The 18,409-nt window shown below is 46.2% G+C and overlaps 1 protein-coding gene across 3 annotated transcripts in view; it reads left to right on the forward strand.

The window, feature by feature from the left end:
• LOC144945647 (uncharacterized) overlaps window positions 1–18,409 on the forward strand; it is a 105,299-nt gene that overhangs the window by 40,277 nt on the left and 46,613 nt on the right. For all 3 annotated transcript variants that reach the window (XM_078874195.1, XM_078874198.1, XM_078874197.1), the window contains 3 exons: window positions 5,898–5,979; window positions 7,840–7,965; window positions 14,313–14,421. In XM_078874195.1, coding sequence (XP_078730321.1) covers window positions 5,898–5,979; window positions 7,840–7,965; window positions 14,313–14,421 — 317 coding nt within the window. The remainder of the gene's footprint in view (window positions 1–5,897; window positions 5,980–7,839; window positions 7,966–14,312; window positions 14,422–18,409) is intronic.

Consider the following 18,409-nt stretch of genomic DNA (forward strand, 5'->3'; position numbering starts at 1 on the left):
CGTTGAAGATCTAAATCTGGCCCAAAATGCATTAAATATTTAAAGGCACAATGTGTAATCAGAGGGAACAAACGTGGTGCAATACAAGTAATTCTTGGAATTTAATTAACTGCTGAAATAAATGCTCTGTTACTACATAGGCTAAGTGTGCACTTGTTACCACGTGGTTATATGATGTTCAGTTTTATTAGAAATTTTACAAAGGCCTCCAGAATTGTACGAATTTTCAACTGTGTTGGCAACTGACAGTGGAATATAAGAATACGTTGCTAAAGCAGTTTTTCTTTTTACTACTTAAAGTGTGGTGGCATATGCCTGTAATCCAGCGCCCTTGGAAACATGGGTTTGTCGATCATGTTAATTGTAAAGATCTCAAACCTTTATTGGGTTTTCGAGGTGGCCAGGGATAGCAGTACAGCAAGTGGATTCATGAGCCCACATTGAGTAGTATCACCCTGTATGCATTTCTCCAATTTCCTCTCACATGCAAAACTTACCTATACTGAATTGGCCAAACATAATTTTTTTGTCAGATTCTCCAAAACAATACCTCTGGCTCCTGATCTTTCAGTGTTGGCTCGTCTTTGAGCACTCAAGCACTGGGGCCGCTCAAATGTATCACTTGGAAATAATACAAACTTAATTGTTGGAGACTTAAGGCCATCAGTGCATACTGCCTACTCTTGACGTAAAGTTAATTAAAAATAAAAATGAACGAGCGCACAAAGGATGAAAAGTTACAGGAAACACAAATTAAAATGTTCTCATGGAAAAAAACCCCACAAGGTCTACGGAAAGCACAATACATTTGCATTCAGTATATATATGTTTCAACGTATTTGCACTTTTTAATGATAAGCGTGGTGACTTAAGGAGGCGTTAAACGGACTTAGCGCGCGACAAACCGGTCAGAATTGGCCTAACGGAGTGGTCCAAGTTGTCACTTCATTGGCGCTGGCCAGGTGGCTCACGAGAGCTCAGAGTTTGTGAGCAAATGAGGCGTTCTTGCGATGCAATCTGGGAAGTCGCCCATGAAATGTAGTGATTTGATCTTCTCAGCCTCATTCAGCTGTCGCTACACACACACGCTAAAGAAACCCACACACACTGAATTTAATTATATTTTTCTTCACTTAATTTGGTTGATCTGTAGCAAACACACTTTGCAGGGAATTTAAAATGTATGAACTAGTCTGGAGAAGAGGTTGCGTAACATTTTTCAAGTATTAAATTGCCCTCAAATGTCTCGATTGGAATCACACACAGCAGCAATCGTCGCCTCTGCCCCCAACCACGTCCACCCCTTACTGGCAGCAGACTGATGCCCGTTTGCAGGTCCAGGTGCTGAGTCACCTTGTGCCACACAGGGACAGCTGCCACTGGGGGGGGGGGTGTGGGAGGGGGGCTGCCCCCTTCAAATGTGTTGAGGTGATGAGATGGCTGCGATGTAAAGAAGTTTGAGACGACCCTGGTGTATCGGATGCCATATCCAACACAAATCGCGATCATTATTACGAAGCGACCACAAACGTAGACCTGTACCTTTGTAGTCGGTCTCCCCTGTCCCTCTCTCCTCATTAATCATTTCGAAGTGGGGGGGGGGACAGGTCGGCTAAATGGACAACAACAACAATAAAAATATGAAAGTTCGGAGATGATGAGTAGAGACTCTGCGTTGTGTTCTGTCCTCTGGAGAAGTGGGGCGACTCAACAACAATTGGGCACTAGGCAGGGGGTGGTGGAATTTTGACTTAAAACTTTCGTGACTGCAGTAATTCATATTCTTGGTTCTTTCGGTAAAGTCACGTAGATATACAATACAATATTTTTTAAATTTTAATTAACCAAAACATTTTTCACATTTTAATTAACCAAGAATAGGGGATGGTGGTTTGTGAAACGGCAAAATTTAATTTCAAAAAGTTATCTTCGGAAGGCCAATTGCGGATCTGCAATCATGATCAGAGACAGACACCCTCCATAACGCCAGGGCCATAACGCCAGAGCCATTCTTTTGCCACAAAGTGATGATGCATCGCTCGCTCACCGTGAAGAGTTCCGAATGCAATTTTTTTCTAACGCGACACCAGCCACACACAATCTCAAGGTAAAACGTAAAAAAATAAATGAAACTTGTCGAAGAAGGCAAAAAGTAATTTAATTTTGAGGATTCATTGAAAGACGTGTAGCCCTGATATGCCGTACACCCGCTAAGTTTAATTAGTTTTGCCTAACGATAGTGAAGTTTTTATATATGGCTGCTGTGAAATTACATGAAATATTTTCAACATATTTTGGAGATTTCTTTGACTCTTGAACTCACAATTAACCCCAAAAAATGTTGTCGATTTTAATAATTCACGCTATTGGAGCGAACATTCTTTATTTTCTTGCTGGTGTTGCAATGACATCTTTTTTTTGTTGCATGATCACGGCTGTATATATAAATAAATAAAACAAAATCCACTGTGATAGAATTGACTTAACACGAACGTTCAAACGATCCTGGTTTCCTTTTGACGTCAAACTGTATATCACGCCGAGTCCGAATGTGGAATAGTTATGGATAGCTTCAGCACTTTTCTGTGAAGGCGAGCTTGTGTGAGTGCCCCAGGAGATGAAGCTTGCAGGTTCTTTTTTTAAAACTCCCATTATTCACTCAACTGATGAATGTGTTTGCAGAGCAGAATCAATACACGAGCTCTCCGGCGAGTGGATGTTAAGCCTGTGGTCTTATAGCACTTTTGTGTTGTTCTGCAACATTCTTTCAAACTATGCAATTCTGGGATATTTTTTCAGATATCTCCAGCCCTGGAAATTTACGGCATCCATTCAGTGTTTGTCCACTGCCTGATTCAAACTGACATCCTGTCCAGCCAAGGCAAAAACCCCATCAACCACGGGGGCCGATTGTAAAGTCCGCCCCAGTTTGGGCCCTGCTCCGCATTAGGCTGCTTTCGAGCAAAACCATCGGGACGCAAGCGACGACGAAATGGGTGTCTCATCGCTGAGGCGCGAGGTAATAATTTGTAAAGCCGTCAGTCAGCCCTGCAATTTCTTGCTCGAGCCACTGCCGGCAGAAGGGACTCCACTGGAGGGAGCTCTACGAAGACTCCCATTCGTTTGTATTTCTGGCCCTACTCTTCTACGCTGGGCAGACGTCTTGGAAAAAGTTGGAGTTACCCCCCCCCCCCCCCCCACTTTAGGAGAATTTGAAAGTCTGAAAGTGCGAATCCTGTCGACCAACTGCGGTTTATATTTGTTAATCAACTTGCGCCACGAACGCCGTCTCCCCTCAGCCAAACAGGCCTCGGGTTGGCGCCTCGCTTAGATGCTGCACCGTGGGGCCCGACTGCTCCCGACTGCTCTAGAGGTTATGATTTGGTGCGGAATGTACTGCAGCCATGACCCATTTGCATGATGAAAGATGAATACAATCACTTTTCTCTACCTTGGAAGAGACAATTAAACACCTGAGGGAAAAACATGGGTGGATGCTGTAAACAAATTATGATTTATACGCAATTTATACGATGCTTGAAAATAATATTACATACACCGTTTAACACGAAAGGCATGCTGGGATTCTTGTTATGTTTTGCTGTGGAAGAAACCTGTGTGCAGCTAAAACAAATATGAATATTTTAAACCCAACATCAGGGATGTTTATTTGTCATCGTGTGATATAACGTCATGTCGTGAACACCGCTTAAGTGGGCAATGTGTATGAGAGTGCTATTTACAGCTCGGTGACCTGTACAGTCCCTGCAGAAACGGCATCAGCACCATGTCACCTTTCAGCAAGCTGACATGACCCTGCTCAGCAGAGTTCACGGGAATTCTTACGTTGTTCTTGTCTTTCGGGTCGGGATTAAAACGTAGAATATATATTTTTTAGGCCTAGCTTCATAATTCATAGTTTTTGGATTAGATTGCGTCAGTATAAATGTGTCGTCACCACCCGACGCAACTTTTATTTTCAATAAATATTGGTCGTGAAAGCCTAATTGTTAAGCTAACTTAATAACCTGATCCTCTCTACTTCGCCATGTCCAGCGATTGAATGAGGCAAGAACACCGGCAAAATACATCCCCGTCGCAAAATAACGATCGCACTATCATCATTTTCGCTGGAAAGTCACACCGGGGGTGTGGGTAGCGTGAGTAGCAGATACACGGGTGGTGGACCAGAGGCGCGTCTCGTACCAGGTGCCAATTTTCAGCAAGCAAAGTGAAAGTCGATGGGATTTCCCGCTCAAATGGGCGTTGAGGGGTGGAAATTCCACTTTTCTATGGCAACGGGATGAGCCTATCTCTAGAAAAAACACTGTTGAATGCCCCACCATGTGATACTTATTTTATCCACCGCAGAGATGATGAGGCTGAGTCAACCCCCAACCAGGATATGAACTTGCAACGTACTGATTAAAAACGAAACTATTTTTTATTTTACCAGACAAGGCCTCATTGAGCTATATAGATCTTTTTCAGAAGCAACCTGGCCACAAATTATATCTCAATGAAATGTCTTATCACGTGGGAATTTCGAGCAGCCAAATCCTCTAAACGTGTGATGTTGATTCTAAATTTGGAGGGAAGAATCCACGCGACTACGAGGGCAGAGAACATGACCTGTATACCAAGCGATGGAGTTAACATCTCACCACCACGGCACCGGATTGCGAGTTGGCTCGCTGTACTGCTGAGCCATAATAACAAAAGGACGATTACATCATTTGTATAGGCGTGACACATTGTCTCCTGTTGTATACACGCGACGATGTCACCTGTCTGAACTGGTGCAGTTCTTCATCGTTTCGTCGTCTGTTCAAAGAAGATGGGCTAAGAGGACAAGCGAAAACAAATCAGATGCTTCATTATTTTTGACAATCTCCTCGCTGGAAAGGGGCAAAGCTAGGATGCATGCTGGCACTGCCTCGCGTCTGCTCATCATTCCGCAGGGCACAGTGCCCTGGCATTGATTGTCTGCCTGCCGATGTGAGCGTGTTGCTAAAATATCGTTTTCTCGTTTAACGCCCCCCCCCCCCCACCGCGCGCAATGAATGCACGCATTCAATTGATGATGTTGGCGTCGCTGCTAATGAGATTTAACATCGTTTGCCCAAGTCGCTTGCAAGTTATATTCCCTGGGAACGGTTTTAACATTTGGGAGTAAAATTCTGGCATGACATGATTGAAAAAAACCCCGCCGTTGTTTTTAAATCACTGCCGCACAGTTTGTACTTTTGCGCGCGAGCCTGAGTGCGGCTGTTCGTACGTGGGCGTCGGTAATGGGACAAAGGACAACATGTCCCACCAATTTGAAAACAAAAACACATTTCCATCCTTAGTACCGTGTTGACAGAGTAGCTTTCATTTAATTTTCCAAACAGCAGACGATTCGTTGGTTGCTCTGCTCCACCGACGCATGTCTTGTGCAGAGCGAATACATTCTCTCGTGTGTCGTCTCTCCCCCGTCAAGCTTTTTGCCAGTGCTGCTCTGAATCTTTGGAACTCTTTGCCCCTGTTTTGCTAATAAGACAAATCAGAATCGTTAGAGATATTTAAGATCTGTCTTGAAAACTCACCTCTTTAAACTGGGCCTTTACACCCCGCCCCCTCTAGCTGTTTACCCCGCAGGGTCTGTTGGGTCTCATAATCAACGTTTTTGGGTTTAGATCGCGTTATTTATAAATGTGTCGTAACCCTCCACCACCCGACACGGCCAATCAGTAAAAAAGTGTCACGTTGACAAAAGACAAATAGTTCACTGCTTTAGCCCACCGGTGTGTTGAAGCGTGAAACCACAACATTTACAATTTGAGTACGACGTTTCGCTGGTAATTGCATCTTTCCGTTGGTGCCTGCGCTGACGCTGCCCGCTCCTCTACTTGCAGTTCTCCGAGCGGTTGCAGAAGTACGACTTCCCCCACTCCCGGATTCGGCTCTCGCAGGATTCCCAGGAGCGCAGCATCTCAGGTCAGCAGCCGTTCCTCTCCCTCAAGGGGCGGCCAGATCGGGTCGCGACGCACAGGGCCGTGTTCACGTGGGGGGGGGGGGGGGTGATATGAAGCACGCGGTCGTCGCTGCAGCTCCCTCACGTGGGGGGGGGGGGGGGCAACGGGGCATTGGCTTGTTCGCCAACGCATCTGGCCTCGACAAATTTTTTTACGCCAAACATTCGTGACCGGCGTGAGCGGCGACGACGTGTAAGTTTGCCTTCGCGCGCCGATTCAGTCGATCCCTGCGTTCTCCCGCTGCGTGAATTCTTCGCGACTGACAATACCAGCTGTGGTCAAAGGATCAGCCGGAAGGGTTCATCTCCGAGGTTGATTTTGGATTTTTCTTCTTTTTTTATCGCAAAATGCTTGAGAACAGTTTGAAGCGTGTCACCTCAACTCAGCTCGCCATTAGTTCTCGTCGCTGGCGATGTTTGTTTATTATTTAAAATGCTTTTTGGAATCCAAGAAGCTGGTGGGAGCAGGTGCGTATTTAGTCATGCGCGATGATTTAATGCGTCCGTGATTTCATAGCAAGACTTGTGAAAATTACATTTCTCAAATAACGGTGATTGAAATTCTAAAATATGGCGAGAGGCATCACATATTTATTCCCCCTTCTCTATTGGAGGTTTCCATATTTTTACGATGCTTTACCATTAAATGTGCGTATATATAGCTGCATCCTGGTACCGAGATAATTGCTCTGGTGCCTTTAATGCCCACAATAGTTCGTGGCCAGTTCTCTTGCTGCAATGTGATTTTGTATTTGAACACGAGGGTTTATTATCCATAATAGATGTATATTTAAACCAGCCACCAACCGACACAGCCAATTAGAAAGGTTTGTCACGTTAACAAAACACGCCAATTCGTTACTAGCTCAGGACACTGAACAAGTAATCTTGATTTGAAGCTTTCGTGACTGCAGGAATCCATACTCTTTGGTTCTTTCGGTAAAGTCACGTAGGTAGAAATAAAACAAAATAAATCACGACGTTTCGGACGCAACACCAGCAACAGCCGCGATTTTCACCTGAAGACGGGTGCTTGTGTTGCGTCCGAAACGTCGTGATTTATTTTATTTTATTTCATACTTAAGTTTTTCCTGAAATAAGCAGAAAAATATGAATATATATTTGATAGTGACCAGTCGTGTAGTGGTTAGCACACCGCGGTGAATTCACAGCCACAGTGATATTTGAACTCTTCCTGAAACCATTTTCTGCAACCAACACTGACCAGTATGGTGAAGTATGGTTAAACACTCTCTTGCCCAACACGGCGTGGGAAGGCCAACACTGAATTGAAAACAGGGCTGTCCATTCTCATTATTCTTATTATCTGCACATATTGTAAATCAGATGTTGTTACTATTATTTCCTCTCTCCACTTTGGTAAAAGCAAAAAAAAGGTCACTTAACAAATGAGACCTTGTCTCTTGAGTTCTCACCCGGTTAAACAAAATTAAAATGGAAACTTGAAACGCGTCTCCCCGGGGCTCACGCACGCTCCTACCCCGACTCTTCGCCGATGTAACTCGCCAGCCTGTGCCCTTGCCGACGGCGGCTCTTAGCAGCTGGCTCGACGCAGACAGACCTTGAGGGCCGCGTGGCTGTCTTGATTGTTTCCCGGCTTTCACTGAGCGTTGTTCGTTACGATTACCGATGCTTGGCTCCACGCGTTGGGAAGCTAATTCGGACAGAACCGAAACGCCACACATCATGCCGAACAAAACCACCACCGACCCACCACCGATCCACCACCGACCCATCCACCACGGCACAAGCCGAAAACGCTTCGAGGGAGCTGTATTTGTGAGCTGCATTTGTGGTTGCAGGCAACGGGTTTGGCGTGCGTATCGTGGGTGGAAAGGAGATCCCCGGAACTTGCGGCCTAACAGGAGCCTACATCGGCAGCATCCTGCACGGGGGAGCTGCTGAGAAGACAGGCCAGCTGATGGAAGGTGAGAGACGTGGAGTGACTCAACCACTGGAGATGATTCATAATTGATTTTTTCTTTTTCAGATCGTCGTGGAGGTATGAAACGTAAGGCGTTTGTTTTAACTCCAAAACCCCTTCCGGCCGTCCGACGGAGCCCATCGTAAATTAAATGTGCCAGCTGATTTGGTTTAAAAGCAAACCGAGGGGGGGATGTTGAAAAGCAGGTGCAGAGTTTTGTTGCTGTGCAAAACTGGTGGCACGAGCGTTCATGGGGAAAAGAAGAGATGTGTATATATTTGCCTACTGTGCATATATATTTATTGAGGGAATGTGTGGGCCCAATACATCACGTTGTGACGCACGTACCGCACACCGTCCACACGAGCCAAACCGCTTATGAAAAGCGGGGGATAGAAAGATGGGGAACGGGCTGCGCTGCCACAAACCATACGGAGTCCCACCGAAGGGAGAAAGGGTGACACTTATTTTTAAGTAAGGGGGGAAGGGATGACAAGGAGGAGACAGCGATAAAACTGAAACACAGCTGACATGAAGAAAATAAAAAAGGGGCGTCCTGAACGGGTATTTTTTCTCTCCACCCCTCCAAATCCAGTTCCCCGTCTAATCTGCAGTGGTTATGCCCCTTGATCTCTGTGCATATATACGTTTTTTTTTTTAAGTGAAAAGAGAGTCAGTCTTAGAAGGAGGGGAAAGAGGAAGGCTGAAACCTGAACAGTGAATAGGAGAAGGGGGCATGTACACGCGATCCAGAAGTAATTTTACCGGCGTTGGAAAACATTGGTGACAAAATCTGTGTGACATGTAGGGCTACGGGCAAGGTTTTCTTAAAGAAACGATAGTGTCACGTGTTACGACACATTTGCAATTAACGGTTTCTGGCATTTACTGTGCACAGTCGGGCCACGACCTTCACCGGGACAAGCAGATTTAGAAACGAACGAACGAATACTGCCTGTTCCTATAAACTCCCAGGGCGTTGTACAAAACACCGACCTGCAAACCTCACGATGCAAGTCAGGGAAAATATACCTCGCGAGAAAAGGCCTGAAATAGAAGTAATGCAGTAAAGGTACGGCCCTGCGACAATGTACTTGTGCCACTGCTGATGGAAGATCCTCCACTAGATGGAGCTCTAAAGAACCTCTTCAGCAGGAATGTGGGCCTACCATTCGGAGTACCCACACTTAAGTCCACCACACACGACCTGCCGGTCGACTTACGCTGGTTGAGTACCCAGTTGTACTGCTGCGTAGACGGAGGAGGGGAGATTTAAAATAAACTTGTCCCACTGAGATGGAACCAGTGACCAATCACTTGAGTACACTTCCACACTGGCCAGGTGCGAGTACCCACACTTTAGCCCATCACAAGAGTAATATTCACAGAGAGTCCGTTGACCTTCCCAGTTTTCAAGAGTATCGAGGCCTGACCTTGCAGCAGACGGTGCTGATGATTGTGGGCCTGGCTCTGCTAGAATATATTTTTTAATGGCACTTCCATTTGGAGAAGTGGAGAGGTCTCAGTCCACGGTGGCGAGATGTTAACTGCCTCGCCTGGTATACAAGAGCGGTCATGGATTCGATCCCGACCCTGACAAAGCCTGTATATTTGGAGTTTGCATGTTCTCCCTGTGGTCTTGCGGATTTTTCTCCGGGACCTCCGGTTTTTCCCTCCACATTCAGAAACATGCGTTGAGAGTATTTGGCTGCTATATATTTCCACATGACGAGCCAATTCGTTGAGCTCTCATTTGTGGCCAGGTGACTTCTGAAAAAGAGCTATTATATAGCTCAGTTGGCCTTACCTGGTAAAACAAACAAACAAAACCAACATGAACTTGTGGTACTTTCTCCGGCCATTTGCAGGGGTGGCTGCTTGGCCTGGGATTGATTGGGTTGCCGGTGTCGCGGCGACATGCCAACTAAGCTGTCACTCAGCGGTGGGGGCGGGAGGGGGCGATATCCACATCGATTAATCATCAGTGAGTGAGGAAGCCAGTGAGCCCCCTCTACTCCCCCCTGTCAGGAATGACACGCCAATGCCACGTGCCGACCGCGTGTCCCATTGTTCGCGTTGTGGCCTCGGTAGAAGAACACAATTCAAACTCGTTAATTTGCCCAGAGGAGGTGCATTTTTACCCACCCAGAAAAACGTCTATTTTTATCCTTAGTAAATTGTAAAGGTTCCGGCCCTGCAATGCCCAGCTCGTGCCACTGCTATCAGAAGGACGATCCACTAAATGGAGCTATAGAGAACCCTGTTACGCACTGGCCATCCTCCTTTAAACTTATTGTGCAACACATATTTTATATGGCGTGCCCTTGGCCATAACATGAAGTAACCCGGTAGTATTTGTTCAACAGGCACCTCCGATTAACACTTCGCACCTCCCAATTATCACGGTTGGCGATGTATTGTGCGAAAGAAGTTCAACATACAAACATACAGACAACCGGCCAAGAGTTTGCTTGCTTACAAAACGTGGCCTGACAATATTGGTCTAGTAAACCGATCAAAAAGCTGGTGGACTAAAATACGTTGCTCCCAGCACAGAGGGCAAAATGTCAGACCGTGGTGCCGAACAACACGCCGTGCAAACCTGACCACGATACGGGAGAGCTACTCGTCATTCTTGCTTGTACTCCTGTGTCTGCAGAGCAGGAATGGGAAAAACATTTGAATCGCAATGTTCTGTTATGATTCGGCCAGGCACGCGGGGAGCCGATGCAATTACAGTGCAGGAACGCGCTGTTCACTCCGCCAACTGTGACGGCGCACAACGATTTGATCTGTGTGCCACGGGCTTGCGGTGCCAGTGCTGGAGTACTATTTAATGTGGTTTTTATCAAGGCTGTGACATTCTGGTATACTTAAGCACTGGATATATTGCTCTGTCAATTTCTATACATTTCCTGTAATGTGACCAAGCGTATGTGCTTATTTTATCCCCTTTGCTGCACGCGAGCCGCTGTTGGAAGTGTCCCTCGTGGCCTTTCCGCCGTGCGCGTTTACATTTGGTTCATTTCAGCTGCTTACCAAAATGACGCCGATGACCAGTCTGACCCGGCTATTGTTTGGACATTTTCGGCTGTAAATGTTTATTTTTTTCCCATCAACTCCCATGTACGGCCCGTTTGTGCACAGTCCACCGCTGGACGAGGTTACTCCAGCCACCGTGCGGGGGGCCGTGAGAGTCATTTGACCATACTTCACCACGCTGGTCGATGCATGGTTGGCAAAGGTGGGGAGGACTGCAGTGCAACGTTGGGTTTTTGCCGCGCTGCCGGCTACCACCCACGGCGCCCACTGCTGCACCTGCCTGTTGTGCAGCATTCATGTTGTGTCCTTCCCCCATCAGTCATAAAAAAATGTTATATATCTAAAATGTACTGATCCACGGCACCTGTAGGGGTGACACTGGAAGACCAAACAGAGTGAGTACACCGAAGGTGACTATTAAAAGACGGATTGGGATCAAAATGTGAAGAATAATAAAGAAGTGAACGATAAAGTGGTCTCATAAAACTGTCTTAGCAACAAAAAGACTGTCAAAACCGATCCAGAGTGTTACTCGTCTTGAATCAATGCTGCTGACATTTTGCATTACAAGGAAGCCTTGCGGCTGATTGGTTGTTGGAGAAAAATTTATTTTTTACGTGGAGAGACGGATATGTGAAGGGGACGTTGTCCGCTTATTTATTGCATCGTTTATATTCTCCACAGCGGCCCTAATGATTATGTTGAGAATGAAAAGTATTGGATCAATGTGCAGAACCTTTTTTAATCCGGTTATATCACCTGCTGTAGCAATTAGGTCAGAAAACGTGGGCATTGGCAAATAAAATGCAGCTTCAAGAGATGAATATTGGGAGAGAGAGACAGGAAGTGCGAAAGGGAGAGAAATGTTTGCTGGAAATTAATTTATCCGATAATGTGGATACTTTTGAGTATTTATACTTTTAAGTCTAAAACGCAGACACTCTTCACGTCCTTATTTGTATTTAGCTTCTCCTTCTCTCCTGGCCTCTCCTTGTTCTGAGCAGGCGCCCTGAGACTTCAGTGGAAGACGTCGTACAACTAAAATGCAAATCATTATTTTTTAGATGAGGGAACAAAACACAAATTGGAGACATTTACTTTCAAGGAAAAATGACACGCGGGGCTTGGCCAGGATGATGGCGCGTGGACACCAACTGGTGACGCGGCGTCAGTCAGAAGGAGAGACGCAGTGGCCATGAGGGCGACCGTCGTTGAGATGGAGCCATGAGATTCGCTCGTTCGCACGAGCGAGACGGATTCTGGCATCGCGTTAACACGAGGGACGATGGCGGTGTTGGCGAGGCCTTCATCCAGCTGTGGATAGATAATGACCGGTGGCGGTAGCAGCAGGAGTGGATGATGAGGTGGGTGGGAGGGAGGGGGGAGTGGAGGCGTGGGTAACTCTTCTTTCCAAGACGTCTCCACAGCGTGTGTACGTACGTACGTTTAGCCTCTTTCACACCGTACGTTGCCAACCGTTGCTAATCGGAGGCGCGAAGAGGTCACAATAAAGGAAGAGTAGGCCAAATTAGATTTGGCTCTCCAGAGCTTCCTGTAGTGGAGACCCTTCCGTCAGCAGCGAAATGAGCAAGCGAGTGCAGGGCTGCGACTTTACCCCTTTCACCGCGTAGTAATTTGTGACTGCGTAGTTGTTTTATTTTTACTCTGCTAACTTTGTAGTCTGGGGCCCTAACCTTTCCAACACGGAGGCCCAACTGTTTAGGAGACAGCGGGGGGATGGGGGGGAGCGATATCCACATCGATTGATCTGCAGTGAGTCAGGAGCCGGTGAGCCCCCTCTACCCCCCTCCCCCGTAAGCCGCACGAACTCTCCCAGTTTTTAAACGGATACATCTGAGCGAACCGTAGCATCTGAAAGAAAATTAAACCTTCGGTAAATTATTCCTGGAGCGCCATGGCATTTCTGTCCCCACCAAGCCCTGTCTATAGCGCGGAGACAATAACGAGAAAGAAAACACAATAACAACAACCACAACAACAGGCCATCGTGCTCATGCACAAGTGTTTTGTGTGTTTAGTTTGCGGTCCTTCCGCCGCACCTCCGATTAGCACGGTTGGCTACGTACAGTGCGAAAGAAGTTCAACATACACACATGTCCATAATAGAGGGTTGGTTTTTTTTGGGGGTTAGATCGCATAAATATAAATGTGTAGTTAAACCCGACACCACCCGACACAGCCAAATTAGTAACCTTTGTCACGTAAACAAAACGTGCCAATTGGTTACTAGTACAGTACACCGGTGTGTTGGAGAGTAAACCCACAACATTTACAATTCGAGTACCGTGACGTTTCGCCAGTAATTACAACGAGCTTCATCAGGCGACAGCCAGAGTTGTGGATACATCCTCCTGCTTCGGTCTTAAATAGAGGCATAAATGTGAAGTCTTCACTTGTGAGCCAATTAGGTGCAAAGACCAGAGGTGGGGGGTGTCAATATATGCATATGAATTGCAATGGATCTCTATTATTGGTTGGGTTGTTCATACATACATACGTGTGCTGAAAATAGAGTCGTCCCTGTGTGCTTTACACTCGCACAAAGAGTTGTTGCCGCACGCGGTGAATATAATTGGAGAAGTCTGCAAAGAAAAAATGTGCAAAGTGCCTGGCACGGCAAGGATGTTGTTGTAGCACACGCTGGATATTTTAATGGCGTTCCCACCGTGTTCACAATAAATTCGCGACTCCACGTTCTCAGAGTTGTCCTGACCAGTTGTGAATACTGCACTGAATTTTAAGCGTTCAAGGTGAACGCTCCAATTTTGCATAATGCTGAAGGATTACTTTAGAAAAGTAACCAGGTTACTAATTCCTTAAGCTTTTAAAATTAACTACAACATTTAATTCTAGGTATGTTATCTTCAGCACATAGTGTACTGGATTACCTGATCATGTTTATAAAACTAACACACAATAGCTTGATTATGTGTCGGTGTTTTGTGGGGTCAGTGGTGGCAGTGCGGTGCAGTGGAAGGCGTGCCACGCTACGAAGCTGCGGAGTTCAATTCCCAGCCAGGGCCAACATCAGGGGTGCGTTCATTGGGCAGAGCACTCCAGAGCGTTTTTTTATTGAACGACCTGTTAGCTACACCGCACAACCGTGAGAACTTACACGGTGGTATTAATCGACGAATTGATGCATCGATGCACGGCTGCTAACTGTGAATAAATACTATTCTGATTTCTGGGGAGCAGGGTTCGAGTCCCGCTGAAGATTTTGTTGAACTTCTTTCGCACCGTACGTAGCCAACCGTGCTAATCGAAGGTGCTCCGTGGCTGTGGCAGGGATGCAGGTGCTGGAGTGGAATGGCATGCCGCTGATGGGGAGGACCTATGAGGAGGTGCAGCACATCGTCGCTCAGCAGGACGAGGACCTGGAGCTGTGCGTCCGACTGTGAGTGATTGTGTGTGTGTCTATTGTTGGCACAAGTGGTGTATCTGTCAGTCATATCAGTCAATCAACCCATGGCACCGGGGTCTGTCCCGGAACCTGCTAGCAGCAAGCCTACGACACTTCATGTGGCCTCAAAGTGCACCTAGTCTGGCACAAGTGCCATGGTGATGTCACCACCACTTAGTGACAAATGGTGGCTGTTGTTTGTGTTGAATCCTACTGGACATTTGTGAAAAAGATCTTTATAACTCGTCATATTCCTCTAGCATAAATAAATATTCTGATTTCTGGGGAGCGGTAGAGCAGCGGTGAGCGCATTGCGCTAAGGACCCAGCCGCCAGGGTTCGATTCCCGCTCACGACCAACACCAGTGAAGATTATCTAAACCGGTCTTGGGCCTCACCTCGGTCGACTCAGCCTCAAATGAGTATCTCAACTGGTCTCTACTTGGGAACAGCATGGCGCTGGTGGTGGTGGCTACACTGCTGCACATGGGCTGCCAGCAGTGATCTAGCGCTGTGGAGGCAGCAGCGAGGCTTGGTGGATCGCTGCACAGATGTTGCAACATTCCCTTGTGCAATACCCTGGTTTACCAGAAGGCGGTGCAGCAAAATGCAGACTAATATCATCTTTCCCTTCTCAGTGGGATAGAGTGTTACCCCTTCGCACGTGGGTGGGTGTGTGTTTACTCCGGGTACCCTGGTTTCCTCTTGCGCGTATCAACACTAATGGATTGGCTAAAAACGTCGGAATGTATGTGCACCTCCACGTGTGTTGCCTGCGTAGCTTTGTGAGATGCTGTTTGCGTGAACGACGCTTTACAAAAGCACCGGTTATGCTGTTGTCATTAACCACGTTAGATCGCAAGTGGCTACCTGGGTTGTAACTCAGACTCTCAGCTGTGTGACTTGATCCCTCAAACAATCGGTCACATTCGTAAAAAAAAAAACATTTTACTTGCGATACATTGTGCCTTGATCTTTAAAATATAAAGTACTTTGCATTCTACAACAAGTATCCCCCCCGAGGCCGATTGTACGATTAGACAGATCAAACGAGACAGAGAATTAAAATAAAGCCAAAACAAACATGACAAAAAAATGAATATCAATCCTTGAATCAGCATTGTGACCGCCCGAATCATGACATTTCACAAAATTAGCCGAATCGTTCTGCATGAGTGAACCATAAATGCCGAGCTAAAAAAAGAAGTCTCCAGCTGGGCATTGGGGTGATTGATATGAGATGAGACGCAAGGCACTCTTGAAACGCCGGGACATTCAAGCCACCAAATAAATACAAATCCCTATTCCTTATCCAAGTGAATAGAGTAAAACTACTCTTGTAAATCTGGACGTGGCCACGTAAATGTTGCGTGAGGTTTCTCTCCAACATCCCACCGGTGGTGCTGCTGCTGAAACGGTGATAAATTCGGGCACGTTTGACTTACGCGGCAGCTTCTATTAATCGGCTCAGTTGGGTGAAGGAGGGTTTTACGGCACACATTTTTGCACGAAAAGCTAACCCAAAAGAAACCAATTACGGATCAAAACTGCTGCTGATCCATCTCGCCTTTATTAGTAAATCCTCTTATCCGTGTGGGGGCCAAGCAATGCCTGCCGCAGCTTGCAACAGTAGATTACAAATTGACTGGCGAAAAATCGTAAAATAATCACAAAGCACATGCTGAATGACGTGCTGCGTGCTTGTTTTTTTAAATAGTCGCCATTCCGTGCCCGCAGATCATCCTCCTGCATGCCCCTTGACGTCACACAGCTAGGAGTTCTAGGTGCGCAATTGGATTGTAACTCCTACTAAAGAACAGGACGTTGCGTCTTCAGAACATGTGTTTTTGTAGCCCGTCGCCTTCAGAAGCTTGAATCTTCACGCGAGAGGCAGCAATTTCTCTTCGACTCCGGGGTTGTCTAATCGTTTATTTATTTATTTAAAGATCGCAATGTTCTGGCGAGTGTACTCACTCTCCCATTGTCGGTCATCCCGTCCTTTGCTCGAGTGGCTTTTTGACAATGGAAAAACAAACGTTAAGCCTGCTTTTAAAAAGGGCGCACCGTTAAGGGGTGTCGTGCATCCAGCAGTGAATTGACAAAACGGCTGAGCATAAACGCTTTTATCCTTGATAGTGTTGTGGTACAATGTCTTTGTTTGTACACTATTAACTGAAAACAAAAATATAATACAAGGTGGCTCAAAAGTCAGGACGCATTGGGTTATTTCGGCATTACCACAGTTTTCGTGTTTATTCCTTTCGTTAATATTTTATCTATTGTCCTTATTAATATTTATTTTTCTTCCTCCCATGGGGTTCTCTCAAATCTGTCGTTTACAAAACTTGACCAAGAACCCTGAATGATTGAGACGAAATATAACTAATTAATATTCAAAGATCAAGCCTGTAATCTTTAAAAAACTGTTTTTAAATAAAAAAAACATCTTTACATTCATTTCAAAAGATAATTAACGTTCATAGGAGTCAGTTTGAACATTTAAGTAAAATAATAACCCTATGTCTGACTTTTGGGCTACCGTCTCCTGCCGAGCCGATCCTTCCCCCGAGCCCATCCTACTCCCTAGCAGCATCTCAGCGACAACTAGGCCTACCCCAACCCCCCTAAACCTCTGCCGCCTGTGCTCCTTACCATCGCCATGACTACACAACCACTATTAATAACGCCACTCTTTATCTCAATCACTTATCATCTTACTGTAAATAAATATAATTGCTGTAAAGCAGCTTCGGAATACGGCGCTGCTATATAAATCTAACATATAAGATAAGCTGCACGGTGTGTGTAAATAACTTTGCATATTTCTCATAGGCGCCCTATAAGGGCAGGCGTACGAACATAAAGTAGCACATTCAGACAAAAAATATAACAAAACGGAGAACACAACTTGGGCAGATGGAGCCAGTGGCGTGACGTCACTGGCTCCATCTGAGGTGGCCATTGGCAGTGGTGGTGACGTCACGTGCGCCACCAACGCCCACCTTCGGACGCCGTGACCCATCCAATCGCGGGGTGGGTTATGCCGCGGGTTTTTTTTTTTACCACGGAAGTCGTAACATGGTGGTCGAGGTGGCGGCATCTCTGATGTACACGACCTGGGGGAGGCGTTGGGGGAGGGGGGGGGGACAAGAGGGGTTATTCTTAGGGTGGAGACAGAAGGGCAAAGTGGTGGGCAAACATGACGGCCAGTGTTATTTTTTTAGGATGCCAACAGCCAACGGCGGAGGAGAGAGTGAAGTCAGAGGGAGAGTGAATCAGTGGTGGAGAGTGAATCAGTGGCGGAAGACAAGCAGGGGTGGGGAGAATTTCACACCGCAGAGGGAGCAGTGGAGGAGCAGAAACACCCTCCCGTGGTTTGATATAAAAAATGTTTTTACAATAAACAGAAATTGTATTACTTTAAACATCAGTCGGACGTAGGTTCCCTGGCGCTATGCCGCGTGGCCCCTGTGCGGAGGATAACTCGATAGTGCGTGGACGGACAATTTGCATGTGATTGGAGCGAACCCAAAGATTGATTGTTTTTGCATGCGAGATATAAGAAGTCCCACTTGTGGGGCAAAATCTGTACGAGGGTGGAAATATGGCGCCCATGCTTTCGAAAGATTGATGATGCTTTTGTGCTCAACAATACTTATTCTTTAGGGTTTTTTATTTATTTGTTCGACGTATTTAGGCGAGTAGAGGTCCATACGCAAAGGAAAAGGCAAATGCATTCTTGGTTAATTGTGATGTGACATCTCCCCTGTGAAAAGCAGAGCACAGTTGTTGCAGTGTTATGCTTAATTGGAGACTTGTTTTGAAGGCAGCACAAAATTGGTGGTAATAAACTGACCCGTGATTTAATTCTATTTACAGAGCATCGCTCGCATTCTCTTTTTGATGGCCTAAAACTTTACAAGCTTCAATTACCGTCAGAGACAGGATGATAGTCGGGTTTGGTAATGGCCCGTGTCGTTCCG

Source organism: Lampetra fluviatilis, chromosome 38 (assembly GCF_964198595.1).
Source record: "Lampetra fluviatilis chromosome 38, kcLamFluv1.1, whole genome shotgun sequence".
Taxonomy (NCBI): Eukaryota; Metazoa; Chordata; class Hyperoartia; order Petromyzontiformes; family Petromyzontidae; genus Lampetra; species Lampetra fluviatilis.